General features: G+C 39.9%; 1 protein-coding gene across 5 annotated transcripts in view; it reads left to right on the top strand.

Moving 5' to 3' along the window:
- Glut4EF (Glucose transporter 4 enhancer factor) overlaps positions 1-20208 on the top strand; it is a 197411-nt gene that overhangs the window by 69193 nt on the left and 108010 nt on the right. For 3 of the 5 annotated variants that reach the window (XM_022082105.2, XM_022082014.2, XM_022082195.2), the window contains one exon: positions 1905-2018. The exons of the other annotated variants lie outside the window; for them this stretch is intronic. In XM_022082105.2, coding sequence (XP_021937797.1) covers positions 1905-2018 — 114 coding nt within the window. The remainder of the gene's footprint in view (positions 1-1904; positions 2019-20208) is intronic. 5 annotated transcript variants of the gene reach the window in all.

Raw genomic sequence — 20208 nt, 5'->3', positions numbered from 1 at the left:
GCCTAGACCACGGCCTTGCCCAACACAAGTTATAAATTCGGACACCGCCGGGAATCGAACAAGGCCAGCGTTCTAACCGCTAGACCACAGTTATTGTACAGGAATGCTAACAATTACAAATATGTGGACGCTGCGAAAGTTGTGTTTTTGAAAAAATTAACGAAATTGCAGTAATTTAGGTACTAGTGGATGTTACGCATAGAAATTGATAAAGGTGCGAGTGTGGTTCAAGGTTGAGGACGACGACGACACCAGCAACCATGAGGTGGGAAATCTTTAACCACTCTCTTTACAGTCCGGTTTTAGCCTCAAGTGATTGTCACTTATTTGGGCCAATGAAGGGTCATCTGGGAAGGCAGACATTGAATTAAGTGCGGTGTCCTGAATTGGATACGCGGTCAGCATACTTCCTTCTTCGTTGCCGTCATCAGTGTTTTGAAACGGCGGTGTAAAAATTGTCATTGTAGAGGGACACTATATTGAAAAGGAGTGATAGCTTGGCGGTTCTGACATGTATTAGTTTTGTGTAAATAAAAAAGCTGAGGTCAACCTTGAACCACCCTAGTTTCTCTGGTTTGATTTTTAATTTATTCTTGCTATCCTTGACGTACAAGCTATGTTGGAAGATCTTAAGGAAGGTAGGTGTCATAAATTGTTACAAGAAGTTCTTCATTAATTCAGGAATTCTGTGCAGTTTACATAACGTGGTTTATAAAGATATCTGGTCTAGATGCTTTTGATTTGTTGTACACTTCAGGTTTTTCTAAAACGATTTTCGTCAGTAATTAGTAATTAGAACATTGAAACATCAAACACCTTTTGTAAAAAGTAAAGTAAAGTTTGTCCCACTATACGCCATGTAGGCGCTTGGTGTGAGTGGAGGTATAGCTCCTCCCTTCCTTGACCTCGGCACTAGATGGGGGTGAGTGGTCAGCATCACGCCCCGGCCGGTTTTACCCCCGGGAAAGGACCCCGGTACCCATTGGATAGGAGGCTGGGTGGGCCCGAGAGACGGTCTGGACGCAGAGGCTAGAGGAAAAATCCTCTGCCCCCGTCGGGGATCGAACCCCGGTCGTCCAGCCCGTAGTTAGTCACTATACTGACTGAGCTATCCCGGCTCATAGACACCTTTTGTAAATATAGTAATTATGAACGAATTCTGTTATTTATTACCTTCGGAAAAGCACACCGCATCACCAGTGCAAATGTACTTGATTGATGTGTAGGAAAAGTTTCTTCTTTATTCTGAGAACAGAATGGAATCCATAAAAGCAGGTGTTATACATCATTAATGAGCACGTTTTTTTTTTCCTGTATGCCGCAACACAGACGTATAACGACAGTGCGAGCATATAAAATAATCCGCTCCTAACATTCGCACCTCTTTGGGTGTTCTGTTTAACCTCCAGACTACAAAGGCGTATTGATCTCATCTCTGTTACGCTGCTTTCGTAATGGAGGCAAATGTCTGCTCTGTAATAATCCCTTACGCGAGGTCAGGGTTAGGTTTTTTTTTATAGCTGTACTGAAAACGCAAACGACATCTCCCGTGAAATGGTTTAATGAATTTTTAACGCAACGAATTTTGATTAACTCACACAAAACACACTTTGTTCAATGCTGTAGCCCCTGAAATTAGTGGACGGAAATAAAAATTATATGTCACATTGTTTTTTTGTTTTACACGGTTGAAATTGCAAGTTTAAAAGCTGAAGGGAAATAAATAAAAATAATCCATTACGTTCTGAGATCCGCGAACTTATTACTTCTGTTTGGGATAAGCAAATATGGCTAGGGCATTAGAGGGGGTTTATTATTGCACTTGTTGATAATAAGGGCTATAAAACTGACAAGTAATTACCTAACTTTTTCGTACAACATTTTATTCAACGTTCTTTTGTCAGGGCTGGCCAAACTCCATACCCAGACGAAGTTACAGGAAACATCAGCGTGGATTTGATGCAATCCATCAACTTCTGGTCCGACGTTCTCAATCGATCAGATACTGGAGACAAAATGCAAGTACAAAGGAACTGTACATAAATTATTTGTAGATTACATGTAAATCTATGGTTCAGTCAAAAGGGACGTATTGTACAACTTTATCATTGAAGATGACTGTCTTCTGGGTTGTTGCGCCGTGTAATCTGTTAAGACGTTTTCCGACGTTTCAGAGGTGCTTGCTGTCTACATCATCAGGGTCATGATCACAGAAACAATCCAGAGAACAGCCATCTTCGTAATCGCCTCCGTGAGGACCTGAAATATCACTTGATAATCTAGTTAGAAATTATGTAATTCGCAGAATAAGCAGATTGGACTGAACTTCGCAAGTCTCTGTACTGGTGAACCGTCGCTATGCAAGTCGTTTATGTTGGTATTACTGCCGGTAGTTACATATCGTATTTTTGTTTGTCAGAGTGACGCGTGTATAAGATTCAAGGCAGCCCAGCCAAGGTGTAATGTTACTGTACGCGGCAATCACAAGTCAATCTCAATTAATCTCCGTGCAGGCGAGCGCAATTCGAGAATCAGATATATATATATATATATATACTCCTCAAAACAATTAAGGGATCAAGTTTTCAAATGGTTTCGTTGTGCAGCGCAAAGTGCAAGTTCGGCGAGGTATAAGGAGGCAATTGACAGCAATAGAAGCAAGGATGTCACGCTTCTGCAAGAGGGACGAACACAGCTCGGCGTGGTTCAATCCGTGATATGACGACTTAGCCGATACCAAGACACTGGAAGGATCATTCGACGTCGAAGACAGGGTCGTCACAGGGCAACAACTGCTAGGGATGATCGTTTTCTGCGTCTACAAGCCTTGAGGCACTGTAGAGATAGTGCACTGGCCTTGCAAAATGACTTTTCCTGAGCTACAGGTCAACACGTGTCTGACCAAAAGGTGAGAAACCGTCTTCGAGAGATGGATCTGAGGTCCAGGCGTCCCGCTAGAGTGCCCCGATTGACGAGGGAGCATAAACGAGAGCGAAAACAGTTCGCCCAAGAACATCAATATTAACAATTGCGTCATTGGCGCAATGTCCTGTTCACCGACGAGTCTAGATTTATGCTCCAGCGCAACGATGGACGCGTCCGAGTTTGGGGACGGCCAGGAGAGCGTTTTCTACCAGTCACAGTCCACAATACTTCAGTTGTGTTTGCTGTTACAAAGAAACCTGTTTTTGTTTAAATACAGGTCTATTTCCAAAATACCCACATTTTAATAAATTTGACAAAGCCCAAGAAAATTTACAACCTTTTGAAAACCTGACCCATTAATTGTTTTGAGGAGTGTCGCATGGCATGTAACCCAAATGTTCATTAACGTGTGCTAGTCCTTTTCCTCTCACAAACCTCGTACATATTTCGTGTCCCAGGTGTGGTATTATAAATGCATTATATCATTCCGTCAAGACTGAGTCTTTAGTAAATGTTATAGCCCTGTGACTCGCCGGTGTCTCTCCGTACTGAAGTCAGTTGTTATGAGACCTAGAGCCTCCGGGCAAAAATAACGTGGAATAAATTTTCTGGGTGGTTTTGTCTGTAGTGTGTACGGGCCTGGTTGTCCATGTGTGTGTTTAGAAGGATATTTTTGGTTAAAATGTTGTATTCAGGTGTCCTTACCGAAATTTCAAGAAGAAAATACAAGTTGCTCAAACTAGACAACATAGTTTATCATCTTGTTAGAGCGTGTTAAATTCTGAGATGCGTTAGTTGATCAAATAATGTTTTTAAGTCTTTGACATTACTTAGATGTAGGTCTGTATGCAAAAGAGTGTTACTATCGGGATTTCTTGAAAATAAACAAAAATGAAATTCCTTCAGTCTTTTGTTACTCGTCTTCGCAGTTTACTTTAATATCTTAGCTGACTCATGAAAGTTAGTTCGCTGCAAGAAACATCCACTGAATTATTCATTTTATATTACGTTTTGGCTTGGTGCCGTATAGTGATCGGTTTTTGCATTAAAGTTTTCACGTGCAACGGAGCAGCGGTGGATGTAGTTTGCTTTATATAATGCAAAGACTTGTATTGGCCTCCTAGTAAAAGATTACGAAATTAAGGAAACTGTAGGGAGAAATAATTTTTAGTAAAAGAAATACATGACAAATACTTTATACGAAAACATGTTTTCCAGATATTAACGTGGACTCGTAAATATGCATAAACAAATCGTTTGTTTTAGCTGCACGTTGTTTATCAACCATTATTAATGGATTTTCTATTAGGGAACTAACTAAGTAAGTCATTTTAGATACTGGGATACTGGGAACGCCCCGTTCTTCAAGTGCCTGAGCACTGCGGGTCCCAACTTTTTAGTTGGCTTGATCTATGGACATTTGGTATAACTCCTTGGACGAAGGATCAGCCCGTCGCAAGGCCTCTACCTGTACACAGAAAAACACGGACAAACATCCATGGCTTGAGTGGGATTCGAACCCACGGTCCCAGCGACCAAGCGGCACAACTAATTTTAGATGAAAATTTTTATTTCTGTCGCATGAAGAAAATCCGTGCTATGAAGTACTGTAACGAGCTGTGTTTTCATTTTTGCTGTCATCTTACAGCTTCGGTAGAAGGCAAGTCTGCTAAGAGTTCAAGAAGGCCTTACGTTTTTCATGCCCCGTTAATAGATTTTAAAGACTCAGAGGGTCGATGATTTTCAGTTAACACGTAGTTGTATTTTGTAAACAACGCCCTAAGTGTTCATTTTTTCAAGAACATAACGGTTGGTCGTTTCTTTAGGGGCCATACCATAAGGCTATGTAATTTGTTACCGGAACAAAGTTTTCATATACTGTAGCTTGTCTTCAGGCTAATTGTTCTCGATGGCTCATTAACTATCCGTTTCGTTAATGATCTCGCTGAAAGTATATCAGGTCATCGTTCTGACTAATGAGAAAGGTCGACGTTAAAAAATTCCTGAAATCTTCAGTCGCATAGATGGCAGTTTAGTATGAAACATGGTGGCAATTTTCAAATCAATTACCCCCTGTTTCAGATTTCTTTGTCCATCACACTTTTTCTCGATTAACCTTGCAGTGTGTAGTGCACTTAATATAAATATAAATTTAGCGTCAATGCAGCGTACGGCGTCTTTATATGCCACCGTGTCATTTTATGAAGTTTCTTAACATGAACCAGTAGGCTGCTTCAAACTACGTAGCGTTCTGTTTAAAACTCGGTTTTCCGGTGCTGTGTGAGAAAATCTGTTTACGAGAAGAATGTTGACAGAAATTCTACTCGCCAATCATTGCAATTAAGCAATTAACACTCGAAACTTGTACTTTAAGACAGGCTGTGACCGCTCCCATCCTCACGATACGCAGTTTATCATAGAATCCAACGCCATTACAGCACATTCATTTGAGGAATCTTAATTTGATAAATTTCGAAAAAATATGTTATTTTATGAGCGAATCATTTTTTTCCCCGTCTTATGATTCATCATATGAAAAAGTCTGATTTTAAGCTATCACAATTATTCATTGTCAGTGTTGATCCTGATTTTGAATGCTGTAACCATATGGATGTGGTCTATTTTACCGACGTTTTAGAGAAATATTTTAGAAACCATTTAAAGATACTTACAGACTGCCATAAGTAGGAAAGTAAAGTGTCTAGTTGCAACTGAATTTACATAAAAGAGAGAGAGAGAGAGAGAACTTGGACAGAACATAAACACCACAAAACCTGTTATTCAGATTATAATCTTTCGTGGCCGTGAAAGTTTATTCTCGACTGGTCACTGAGATACTGAACCTGTGAATGCTCTGACGGAACCTTCCAGTAATGACGGTAATTTCTGTTCATTGCTGCGATATCGTATTAGAGATTCTGCTGATTAACTTAAAGAATGGACCCACATATGCCCTATATTTGTTACCAAATGTACGAAATGGAAATGTAGCGGCTACTAACCAACCCCTGCCATCAGAAAGTGTACGTCGAATGTGAACAGAGTTTTTAAATTCTTTTGTTTTCCGCGTGTTACAAGCACAAGTAATCCATACAGAAAGAAAACAAAATATTAGATTAAATATACAGAGTGTAACGATATATTTCTTCCAAACTAATGGAAAATGTTCCTTGGGTCAGATCGATTTGAAATAAATATACGCCAGCCCGAAGTTGAACATTTATGGGGATAAAAATAAGTGAATATAAAAAGAAATTAGTTGTTACACATTTGTTACACCTTTGTGAAAATGAACTACTATTAAAGCAGGCAACAGATTTTCCATTAAAGTGTCAGGTCTCTTTGTTTAGATTAAACTACTTTTCTTATAAACCCCTCCCATCACATAATAGTTATCGTACTGATTATCAGCTGTACATATTTCTTTCTGGTGTTTAATATTAGGCTTCTGAAAGGCGTGTTAGAATTTTACACGTTTCAAGATGAGGTGTCTAGATAAACCTGTTTGTAATCTGTCTGGGGAAAAAATCATAAATTATTATTACAAAATTCTGGCACTGATATCTAAATCAACCGACTACAAGTGGAACAAGGACCCCGACACCACGTTTATATTCTGGTTAGATAGAAAATGTGTCAGTGTAAACAGTGTAAACCAGTGCAAAAACAGTGGCGAAACATCCGTCTTTGCAATGTTTAATTCCGTGGATGTTGTCCTCACTAACAGATGTTATGGGCTCTTTCAACCCTTCCATAAAATGTCCAGATATCTTAAAGCAGATGACTGATAATTCTTCTTTGTATTTTGACGAATCCGTAAGGTATCCAACAGTGATGACACTTGATCACGAATTTCTAAGAGAGGAGTCAACTTTCTCAAGAAATGACTCGTTCCAACCATCTAACTGTAAGCGGTCAGGCTGTCATGTCTTGCTACTAATAGGATTCGAACCCGTTATCCAAACTCCTACTTAGTATTCGGTAAACCCTGTACTTAAATATCCCTGCTCGGAAACAGGTTGTTCTGACTGATGTTTTCCTCAGTACCTTCACGTAAATGCTCCCGGAGTAACTTAAAGTGGGCCCCGACAGCTTCTTTGCTCATATTTCCAAATCATTGCCGACATGACAGTTAAAAGAACGTCGTTAAATAATAACTGAAACAGCAACTTCAATACTTGGCTGGCTCAAAATCGGCATACATTGGACTGACTCGATTAGTTTTTTTTTTATGGGAAATTACATTATTAGTGAATTATGGATGAGAAGGTAGATATTTTAATAATTCACGAAGTAGGTGTATCTGTAACTTATTTCTTGATCACAATTCGTAACAGTAATAATTCTCTTGTTTTGCAACAATCCTTTCTCGTTGTCACGGTGTTCCTACGTCAAATGTTCCAACCCGTCTCGTCAGAGATTTCCAAATTGATGCCTGCAACTTTCACCAGTCGTCGTCACACTTGAAGATTTTAAGCGTACTATACGCGAGCAGCGATTTCAATCAAGCAAGTGAAATCCTGGTGATTAAACAGCCGTGTCTACGCGTCTTCATGTCAGTGAAATGTGTTGAGCGTCACTGCGTATCGCGTTTACACGTTCCAATATGGTGTCAGATGTATGACGTTGCTTAACTTGGTAAAGTCCTTTGTGGCAACTGCTGTTGCGTGTGAAGGATAGAATCAGAAATGGTATGACGATTACAGATAAGCACTGAGTAGGATATGCACATGAAGCTGCCGTGACCTATTTTGAAGCGTTCTTTCAGCATTTGTATGAAGAGACTGGGAAAGAAGACCTTGGATAATCTGGTCAGGACGTCGTAACCCGAACGTCGTGATCGAGTAGTTACCAGTCGTACCTCGTACTCCGGAGGTCCGAGGTTTTACTCCTGACCCAGATACCGTCTGTCCGGACTGAGGTTTCACTCGGAAAAATGTTCTAGTAGCTCCCTCAGTGGACCATGACAGAGATTGGTCCGGGCGAAGCCTGCCGGTTAACAACCACGTGGTATGTCCTGCCAGAACATTACTCGAAATCTGGCCATGACTGCTTCCTTTCGAATATTTTCCAGTTCATTGTGCATTAATTATCCTATTATTTGACGCATTCGTATTGCCTTCTGGCTATTTTCATCTTCGTTACGTAAACAATAAATAAACAAATGAATGGCCGGCTAAAGTAAAATAGGAAACCAAGTCGTCCAGTATGCAGCTAGCTACTTTACCAACTGAGATGTTGCAATCTGTCTTAGTTAATTTATTCCTGGGTTATATAAGGCGATTCAAAGTCCTGTGGAGAAACTCCAGGAGGTTGTTGGGGTGATAGTTTGTAGAATAAAATGTAAGAAAGTTGTTCGATTCATCAGTTTTGTGTAATAATGAGTCTCCGTCTCTTTTTAATAAAAGTAAATACTTGCCCACTTATGTACACATTTGGTTTTTGCATTCAATATATTCATTTAATAGCCCTAGTTACAAATAATAAAAAGCAAATATTCTTCTCCAATTCACGGATTAGGCCGATGGCCTATTCCGGCTTCTATGAAATCCACCTTTGGCGTGGTCTTCCAAGAACCCTTTTTCCTTTGGGTCTCTACCAAAGGACCTGTTTCGGTATTCGTCCTTCTTCCATCCTTTCTACGTGTTGTAGCCAATCTTGTTTATGTCTTCTTATTCTGTCATTAATTGAGAATACTCCTAATTCTTTTCCTATGTCTTCATTCCTGATTTTGTCCAATCTTGTACACCCCTTCACAGATTTTAAAAATCTCATTCCCGATATTTGTAATTTTTATGTGTGTCCCTCATTGTCCAACATTCACTTCCAGTAGTGCAGGAACAGCCATCACTCGATAAAACTTTATTTGTGTATATTTCCGAGTTTTTCGTATAAGTTTTCGCCTCTTAGATATTACTAGCCCATTTAAAATTCTTCCAACACAGATATCTGATCGTGTAACGTGGACTCGCTTTTATCCTTACTTTGACGGAGAAAAAAATGCGAGCCGTGAGGGAATCTAGCACGAGCTCTGTCTTGTGACGTAATGAAGGCTCCACCACATGAATATACAAAATAAATCAAGGCTAAACATTTACAACGATGTAACTGTTTCTTTCAGACTGTTTATGGATTTGTGTTATCCCTGAAGATAAATATGAATTACGAGTCCTACAAACACATTTCCTTGCTTCCGTTTGAACTAGACTTGAATGAATTAAATGAACGCATGATGGAGAAGACATGCCAAGTCGATCTATCTGTTCGCGTTTTTCATGTCCAGAACTACACAGAGTATTATTCCATACAAAGATGCATTGGGCCGTCGTGAAACTTATATCTCATGAAGTTTGGAGCGCGTTAATATTGCTTGTGCCGAAGTACAGATTTCGATTTGGCGAAAGTTTAACGAAATATAAGGAAAACTTATAAATGGTTCTGAAGGCTAATGACATACACAACATTCGAAAAAGAAATGTATTTACAAATAATTAATTAAGTACAAGTACTTACTTTTTTAGAGAACAGATTTGGGTTTATGTTGACAGAAGCCGTTGTAGACTTATGTATGTTTGTCCGAGCGTCGCAACTGCGTAATGCATTAGGAGATCGCTATGTGGCACCACGGTAGGTCCAAAAAGGTTAGTCGTAGAAAATGTGTTATTATTATTTATTTAGTGTTCTGTCTGACGACAGGTCCATATGAACAGGATCCTTCCATCCTTTTCTCGGACTGGGACCTGTTCATATACGTTCTTGGCAGATGATCCAGAAGTGGTTTGCCATTGCCTTCTTCTGTGTGTGAATGGAGTAATTGTTGGGATGCCACGGAGAAACCGGGGAAGAAGCCCCCGGAGGAAAACTCCGTGTTGCCTAGACCACGGCCTTGCCCAACACAAGTTATAAATTCGGGCATCGCCGGGAATCGAACCCGAGACCCCAGGATTACAAGGCCAGCGTTCTAACCGCTAGACCACCGTGGCCATCATTTATTTATTTATTAATTAGTGTTCTGTCTGACGACAGGTCCTTATGAACAGGATCCTTCCATCCTTTTCTCGGACTGGGACCTGTTCATTTACGTTCTTGGCAGATGATCTAGAAGTGGTTTGCCATTGCCTTCTTCTGTGTGTGAATGGAGTAGTTGTTGGGATGCCACGGAGAAACCGGGGAAGCCCCCCGAGGAAAACTCCGTGTTGCCTAGACCACGGCCTTGCCCAACACAAGTCATAAATTCGGGCACCGCCGGGAATCTAACCCGAGACCCCAGGATTACAAGGCCAGCGTTCTAACCGCTAGACCACCGTGGCGGTTCAGAAAATGTGTATATATATTTATTTATTTTATTCTAAACTTAATAAGAAAAATTAATTAGTTTCATGCAGTACACACATTTCAATGCATGAGCTATGCGGTTTATGTGCAAACAGTTGTTACAAACACTGACCTTCGATAGCGATAAAAGGATTCATGGCCACGTTGTGCATGTGTTACTGAGGTCTTGCCTTCGTATTGGTCTTAAACTTTTATGTTACAATGAAACTACATTCATACGATAACCACTAACAACATAATTTTTGAAAAAAATACTTCACGTTGAATTTACAACGGTCATTACACTGGTCTGTAATAAAATATATCAACATTACTACTCTGAGTACTGAGTTGTAGAATCACCATGAGCGCAATTTGATATTCCTTTGTTTATGGGAGAATAAAGAATTCAGTCCCGAAAGAATTCATATAGAGTTTTGTGTATCATTACAATGATTGGCTTCATATTCATTAGTACTGTCAGAGCTAATTGGAACATGACTTAGTTCTGACTAAGAACAACCTGACACGTGCTGCAGATGGCATCACCAACAGATGATGTGAACTGTCTTCCTTGATAAAGTGTGCGACTTGCTATAAATACACATCAGACCTTCGAGTTTTGACGTAAATGATATTGCAGAATGGTTAGATTTTCAAAGTAAACACGTTAGAAAATTTACACATAGCGTACCAATTCATAAATATTTGCTCGGTATTGCATCCGTATTCCATTTCGTGGATGCTTTCGTGTAAGTGCTTTTACGTAGTTTTGAGAGGATGTTTGTTCCATCGGAGTATGGATTTTGACCTTTTGCGAATTGCGTCGTTCATGTCAAACCTGTTTGAGATTAGCCAATCAAATGACAAATTTCGTGGGCAATTAGCTTATTCTGTGTACCTTACCTATTAAAATACGAGGTGCGATCGGAAAGTTTCAAGACTGTGTCAATAGAGGGCGAACCGGATGTAGTACGAGCTTCTGCCGCTAGGGGGTGCGGCCTACATTCATAGTGAATCAATGTGCTAGCCGGCATCATCGAATTAGCATTTGTTTCTTAGTTACGGGCGTTTTGGTAGTGCATTACACCGACCCTCCTGCGATTTCGGAATGGCGTGTGCATCAAATTTTGCCAAAGACTCGCCAAAACGGCTACGGAAACCTATGAAATGCTAAAGCGAGCATTTGGGGAGTCCGCAATGGGTCGTGCACAAACGTTTGTGTGGCATTCACGTTTTAAAAATGGCCGAACCTCTTTCGATGATGACGAGCGTTCTGGACGACCATCTTCGAGCACAACGCCCGAAAATGTTACGAAGATTCGGCAGGCCATTCACGAAGATCGACGTCGTACCATCAACGACTTGTGCGACATTGTTGGGATAGGCTATGGGACCTGTCAGCTGATTCTAAAGGAAGAACTCCACATGCGACGCATCGCAGCCAAGTTTGTGTCAAGGCTCCTGTCTGAGGACCAGAAGCAGAATCGAATTCTCGTTTGTCAGGAACTCAAAGATCTTGCAAGAACCGACCCCAACTTCCTTTCTAAGCTCCATGTGACTTCTTCCTCTTCCCAAAGATGAAAATTCAGCTAAAGGGAAGGAGATTTGAGACGATAGAAGAGATTCAGGCAGAATCGCAGATGGTGCTTGACAGGCTGACAAAGAAAGATTTCCAGGGATGCTTCCAGGCTTGGCAGCGGCGCTGGGATCGTTGTGTTCACTCCCAGGGGAACTACTTCGAGGGTGATGGATGAATTTAATACCTGAGATAAGTGTACGGTTGTTTTTTTTTTATAGGCGCAGTCTGTAAACTTTCCGATCGCACCTCGTACGTGTATCTGAGCTGTCATGTGTAGTTCTTCGTCTTGGATTCCTGACCTGTTCCAATTATCATTAATTCTTAAACTAAAAACATATATACCTTGAGTTTATAAAGTTTGAGGGACATTTATAATTTATGAAGATTTCTGTCTTCTGGGTTGTTGCGTTGTGTAGTATGGTAGATGTTTACCAACGTTTCAGAGGTCATACTGCCTCCGTTATCAGGGTTGGTAAACATCTACCATACTACACAGCGCAACAACCCAGAAGATAGAAATCTTTATCCATACCGCTGTGAAAACCTCAAATAATTTATAATTTATTTGGTAATTGCGTTGGTAGCCCCGGATTCACAGACGGTGAGATTGTCGTACGAACGTCGAGTTTCGCCTCTACCGTTTAGATTCGTCGTTTATAATGGAACTCAGACATTGTTAGCTGTAGCTCAGTTAGGAAGCGTTCACCACTCTTTTCTCACTGGGCGAGTCTAATTCTGTTTGATCTTGCGTTGCGACTTAATATATAGAACAACAGCTTTTGGAAATGCCTGTACAGCAAGCGATTTTATATTCCAAAGGCTTTCAAAAACATCACGATGTTTCAACGATGTCTATACTGCTAATTTTTACTACTGATTAATAATACCAGTAGTCGTTTTAATTTTCTCTCGGCTGACTAGAAATATGAGCCTCCATTGAATCTAATTTGAGTTTTGACCAAGGAATATAACTCATAATAGCCCACAAATAAGTCCTACGCGTGATAAACAAATGTCGAACTTGTAAACTAAATTCTACTGCACCCTTCATGTACGGAGAGCCATTCGAGGGTTGCCATCCACTGTTTGAGATTTAGTGTTCTACTTTACTTCAGTTACGACGATATAAAACTATTTATCGGTGACTTTTATTATAGCAGTTAAGTATTATATTGATCTATGATAAATATTATGTGAAGGGAGTAATAATGGTTTTGTGATGTATCGATATAATTCAGTAAGAAAATTGTAGGTGATTATTTTTATTGCGAGTGAAGGTAAAAAGTCATGGGGGGATGTTGACAGCTGTTACACGTTTTACAATATATGAATGATTCTGACGTCATACGTATGCAAAATTGCTGTAGGTGAAGGTAATCAGCCTTTTTACCGGCAAGGCGGCCAACAAGAAACGAGTCACTAAACGTGTAATTTTCTTCTGTAATCTCTCGGTTGCCATAGAGACGTATTGATACGCTTCAGTATTTTTTCTGTTCTGTTCTCCCACGACTAGATATTGTTCACGAAGATTTTAAAAAAAATTGTATGATGACTCAGAATTTTACCTGTATCACTACTGAAATGTCTTCTCAGTTTTATAGCATATTGAATGTAATAACAGTGTTGGACATTTCAAGACACGTATGAGATATTACAAAATACGTTGTCTCGTGTTGAAGGAATGAAATTAATTAAAGTGTTTAAATTTGAGATATTTCTAGAATGCTGGGACATGTTTACTCTTTAAATCACTTGATTAATTTTATTTCTGTCCGTTTAAGAGGTAATCGTACTCAGGACAAGTATATGAGCACACATAGGCTGTAGACTGTTGAAATATTAGGGAAATCGCAGGTGCGAACGTGGTGGATTAACTAGTAGAGTTTGTATTCGTTCTCGAACATCACTTAGCCTTGAAATGCTTGCTGCAGTTCGTGGAATATTTTATCAGTGTATATCCTGACAAGGAAGTGCTGACAACAAGTAAGACAACAATAAACCGATATTCGAATTGGGTACCTTCCGAATAGAAGTTAAAATCGTTACCTCAAACTGGTAATGAACTATTGGACTTAAACCACTGCACTTTACTGAGAGTTTCATTAATTGAACAGTCGACATATTTACATGTTTTATTTGGCCTGTCAGATAGTAGGGCCGGTCTCTTTCTACAATTTCCTCCTCCCTGAATGTTTCTGGTTTATTTAACACCACTGTGTCATCCGCGAAACAAAAGGATGTCACAGGGAGTTGCGAATAATATGGAATTGGTGCTTGACTATTTTGGGGTCCGCAGTAGCCACGCGGTCTGAGGCCTGGGCCTTGTGCCGCTTGGTCGCTGGGACCGTGGGTTCAAATCACACTCAAGCCATGGATGTGTGTCCGCGTTTCTCTGTGTTGTGCTGTCCTGTGTACAGGTAGAGGCCTTGCGACGGGCTGATCGCTCGTCCAAGGAGTCCTACCAAATGTCTAATAGATCAAAGCCAACGAAAGTTGGGACCTGCAATGCTCAGGAACTTGAAGAACGGGTCGTTCCCAGTATCCCCAGTATCCAGTTTGACTATTTTGAATTACTTTCACGACATTCGTCTGGAGGGACTGAGGAAAAGTATGAAAATGATGAACAGTAGAACTTGCCTCTATCAAGGAAAGTGTCGGTAATTACGTACGTTGACCTGAAGCCGATTGGATGTGAGTGGTGTCGTAAGACGAATGTATGTTATCTGTTGTTGTCCTGTGTCCGTGTGCTAAAGCAGTCCGATATGTCGGGGAACACGGAAGACACCCTGAGCATGTTTGTCTGAAACAGAACAGGCCCCGAACACGTAGTATGAAAATGGATAATAAATATTTTGAAAATTTGGTGACATTCGGAATGATAACAAATCAAAACTGAAGATTTTGTCTTCAGTCCCTGATGACGGAGGCAGTATGACTTCCGAAACGTTGGTAAACATCGACCAGACTACACAGCGCAACAACCCAGAAGACAGAAATCTTCATACTCTGATGACGGAGGCAGTATGACCTCTGAAACGTTGGTAAACATCGACCAGACTACACAGCGCAACAACCCAGAAGACAGAAATCTTCATACTCTGATGACGGAGGCAGTATTACCTCTGAAACGTTGGTAAACATCGACCAGACTACACAGCGCAACAACCCAGAAGACAGAAATCTTCATACTCTGATGACGGAGGCAGTATGACCTCTGAAACGTTGGTAAACATCGACCAGACTACACAGCGCAACAACCCAGAAGACAGAAATCTTCATACTCTGATGACGGAGGCAGTATGACCTCTGAAACGTTGGTAAACATCGGCCAGACTACACAGCGCAACAACCCAGAAGACAGAAATCTTCATACTCTGATGACGGAGGCAGTATGACCTCTGAAACGTTGGTAAACATCTACCAGACTACACAGCGCAACAACCCAGAAGACAGAAATCTTCATACTCTGATGACGGAGGCAGTATGACCTCTGAAACGTTGGTAAACATCGACCAGACTACACGGCGCAACAACCCAGAAGACAGAAATCTTCATACTCTGATGACGGAGGCAGTATGACCTATGAAACGTTGGTTAACATCGACCAGACTACACGGCGCAACAACCCAGAAGACGGAAATCTTCATACTCACCGCTGTGAAAACCTCAAATCACACAAATCAAAACTAATGTCACAAAGAAATTAAGAATAGAATAAATTCTGGAAATGGCTTATAATATTCAGTTCAGAATATTATGTATACTCGTCTGCTATTTAAAATAGTAAATGTTTAAAATATTCGAATATATCGTTTGTCAGTTTGGTTTCGGGATAGCTCTTGCAGCATCGCGGTCCGACACGGCACGTCGGATAAAACGGAACGTCGAACAGTCTTTTTTTCACTTGTTTTTCTTGTTCTTCTTGTGCGAACTCTGTAATTGGCTCTTGTAGCTGCTGATTTATCACGTTAAAATAAATAATTCAAATGAATTATTTTTGATAACTGTTTGCACGGTACCCGGGGCCCTTCGAATGTTACGTTTGTACGTTAATCATTAGACCAACACGCATTGAACGTATGTATTTTGAAAGTACTGCTAACATTTTCAGTGACTGGTTTATCATTTAAGACTTTTTTGACATTATTTATTTATGACTGTTTTTAAAATGTCAAGATTTTTATTTTTTTTGACACTTATGTGTTATATTTCCATACCGTCTTGCAAAACACTGCAAATAATCTTCTGATCTCTTTAGTATTCCCTGGCAGTCAACAAAGTAGTGATAGCAATAATTTATTTTTTTACTAATTTCTGCCACTTTTATCATCAGTATAGCATAAACATGGAGCCGGGATAGCTCAGTTAGTATAGTGACTAGCTCTGGGCTGGACAACCGGGGTTCGATCCCCGAGGGGGGCAGAGGATTTTTCCTCTAGCCTCTGCGTCCAGACCGGCTCTGGGGCCCACCCAGCCTCCTCTACAATGGGTACCGGGGGTAAAGCCGGCCGGGGCGTGATGCTGACCACTCACACCCATCTAGTGCCGAGGTCAAGGAAGAGAGGAGCTATACCTCCGCTCACTCCAAACGCCTACATGGCGTATAGTGGGACAAACTTTACTTTACTTATAGCATAAACATACAAAAGTGTCATTGATTAACATAAGGCCTTTCTTTCGCCATTGTTTATCTTGACTAGGCTTATACTTTTTATGCTTTTAAATTCATTGCGATTGTAATTTTATGTTGTTATTTCCAAATAATTGTTTTGTCTATACTGCATTTAGTGTAGTATCATTGTCTCTGGCCTTAAAACATGGACATGTGCTTAGTATTTCCACAGAGATGTCTAAGTTCCTACATATTCCCTTTTCAATAGGTGAAATTGGAATGGCCTTTTATACATCCTCCCCTTATCTTTTAGTATTGTTAGTAGGTTTGATCTTAAGATATAACGAAAAAATAAATTATTTTTTAGTGGGATATTAAAATATGTTTTAGATATATATGTGGATTGGATCCAGCTGGCTGGCTGACTTTTGTCAAAAATTATTAAACTTTTTATGTGTTGAATAACTATCAGCAGGTGAAGAAATGTCCTATTAGATAGTTACATAGTAAATTATATTGTTGTTCGTTTGGCTTGAAATCAGCTGGGGTAGCTTTGCGATGACGCTTTTGACTCACAAGGTTTCGAATCTCCTGAAAACGCATTTCTGACAGAATATTCGAAGTTTTTGTCAGTTATTTCAAATTGTGGTGGCTGTTTCTTTTGGTACCTTGCCCGATTTATTATCCATACTCATATTACTGTGTCTAATTTGATGTTTCATAACTTCAATAGTTGATATAGCTGTTTACAATTGCCGATTAGACACCGAAGAGAAGTATTCCATTTTGTCACCTTCCCCTTACCGAGCAAAGACCCATAGATAGCTCAGCGTTCTTTTAGTGTATATTAATTTTGCAAACTTCCTGTCTTGATAAATGTAGTTATCGATATAATTGTCTTACTCTCTCTTTGACTTTGTAATGTTACCTTTATTGTACAAAGGTTCATTGCTCATGCTGGAATTCTTTCTGATACAATTGTGAAATGGCTACCTTTTACAAGAATGTGAGTTGTCAGGGCATAAATTTCACTGGATTCTGTTGTTTTATCTGTGGACAAATGTTACTAAAATATCAACACATTTCTGCACTCGACCTGGGGATCTGCTATCAAGGGTTATTTCTCTGATGATTTTCCTCAGTCCCTAAAGGCAAATTCCGAGATATGCCTTAAGTTAGGTCAAGACCGTTTCCTTCCATGTACTTTAAAATTAATTACTCACTTATGATCGTCTCACGTTACGCTACGTAATCTAAGCTGCCGGTAGTTAATACACCGTTAAATAAATCCTAAATAATAAATAAATGTTACAGTTAATTAGTAATCACTGCATGTGCTCTCAACCACAATAAAAAAATATTATTGCTTTTAAACCAGTTCTGCTTTACCTCAAACTTAACTCTGTGCTTATATTTATTTACCAAACAATTTATTATTTATTTGAAATAAAACTTTACTCTCCTCCCCACTGTTGAGACTGTCACATCTTTATATTCATGTTGTCAGGAAATCACTAAGACCAATTCAGAGCATCTGTGAATTTAGAACAGTTAATTACATCTCTCTCCAAAGATCCATAAAGGCGAAAGTGGAAAAATCTTTTGTTAAAAGTTGAGACTACATGAATAAATATTCGTTTCACGCGGTACGGATCTTTTTTGCATAAGCAAAACGGCTTTCAAATGAATTCCCACTTTGTATAGGTTTATTTATCATCGCACATATTTCTGTTGTGTTTTATGGTGATTATAGCGAACTTATGTTGGTATTTGATTTAGTTTGTTTTGCGTTAGAAAGTTGGTGACCCCGAAACAACTCTAAACAAACTTATAACACTTCATTTTCTGTCACGAATAGTTTTACTGTTTGATTATATAGAAGCGGTCAGCTCTTCGCATGTCATTCTGTAATAGTCGATGTATGGCCACGATCCTGTTCAAAATAGTAGTTCTTAACTTCCTTTAGCTTAACTAATAAACCAAAATCCCCTCCTTATTTTCAGACGATGGAGTCTGTGTTCCAAAGAGGTTAAGAATCATTTCAGTTGACAAAAATTACAATTAATAACTTTTGTTATATTTAGTTTTCTCATTCACTTTGTTGAACAAAACTGGACACTTATTTATTATATTTTAAATTTATTAAGTTGCCTATTAGGTTCGTTATTCAGAAATGAAAACATTACGAGTATAATTTATCAGATAATTTTTTTTAGTGTGAAGGTTTATACTACTGTTGCTTGGTTAGTTTAGAAATACGATAGTTTTGGTGCAACTAATGCAGATATCAAGACGTGACTAAGATTCGGTTTATTCCCATCATGACCACAGTAGCGAATCAGAATTCTGAAGAAAAAGAACTGCTTTCATTGTATTTATCTTCTGGCACACCAAGGACATTTTCTTTTTATTTTATCTTGTCCTGTGAATGGTCTCACAATTCATGTATTCATATCACACTGTTTTATATCTGGGACGTATCCGTCGTTACTTCAAGCAGAGTTGTCAATTTGAACCATAAGGATACATGATCAGCTTTCTGCCTGAGGAAGCTGACAACAACCTCGACTTCACCTGTGAGAATATTCGCCATACTTCTTTGTGTTAAAAGGTTAATCTGGTTGGTTTCGGTAAAAGTATCTTCAGGTTACGCCAATTTTAAAATGATTGCATAGTCCGTCATTATCCACTCTGAAATGTTCATCATCTTTGTGTCATTTTGTTCATTCGATTCATTTATGGGCTTGTTTTTTTCTTATTGTCTACTCTTTTTCAATAGCGTACGTTGTGTAGCTTCGGATGGTGTGTTAGTGATGGATTGGAAAGGAAGCGGTCATGGTCTGTCACATCGTTCCGTTCCGGAATTTGCCTCAAGGGACTGGGGAAAACCACTGAAATTCTTAGATAACGTAGCCGGCGTCCTGGCTGAGAACTGTTCTGTCGTAAACGAAGCAGGAGTTCGAACCAGTAAGCCGATACTTCTGTTACGCCATTTTGTTCATCCGCGCTTCCGTGTCGACATTGACCCACTTACCGAAGAGAAAACCGAAGATGGGAAGTAACACGCCGGTTTGTAAATGTTCTCATGTAGCAACAAACAGCAGGTAGTAGGGCAGGCTATGTCGTGTCGAGCGGATTGGCTGCCGTCTTGCTAATGGAAGTATGTCACGAGCAATGCTGAAACGCAAGTAACCTTCACTTGTTCACTGCGCCCAACACAACCTTCCAAATGGATCCTGCCTCCATGATTGTAACGCAATCCAACTCTTACTGCCTTACCACACAGAAGCTACAGCCCCCTATCAGCCTTAAGGTACAATTTGGCTGCACGCGACAGAGACGGGAGACGGACACATCGCAGCTTGTCGCCACACACTTTTGAGGTGACGACCGAGACATGCGGCGAAGTGTTTGTTTTCTTTGTTTTGTTGAGACATACGTGCACATATTCTGTAAAAAAATGAGTACAAAAATGCTTCTAAAAAGGTTAATCGAAGAAGATGATGTGTTGCTGTGTTATCTGTTGCGAAAGAAACAAAGAAAACCTATGAGTTCAATATTCAAAACCAGACGTGAAGAAGGATCTTTCTGTCGGTGGTCAGTGGTCGGTTTTCTGCTACTAATTCTACCAATTGCTCATCTTGGTCACCAGTAAATTTAATTTCTGCCATTATTTTACTCAACAACACACGTGCTGCCTGAGCCCGTCGCGAGACACTACTGGTCCGAGAGCGGTCTCCTGTGCTTTGTCTCTGTCGCCTGTCTTTGTCTCGCG

This window comes from Zootermopsis nevadensis, unplaced genomic scaffold, assembly GCF_977971745.1.
Source record: "Zootermopsis nevadensis isolate Lab colony 2312 unplaced genomic scaffold, Znev_1.0 Znev_ptg000010l, whole genome shotgun sequence".
Taxonomy (NCBI): Eukaryota; Metazoa; Arthropoda; class Insecta; order Blattodea; family Termopsidae; genus Zootermopsis; species Zootermopsis nevadensis.
The sequence above is the reverse complement of the archived record's forward strand: the minus strand, read 5'-3'. Positions and strand labels throughout refer to the sequence as shown.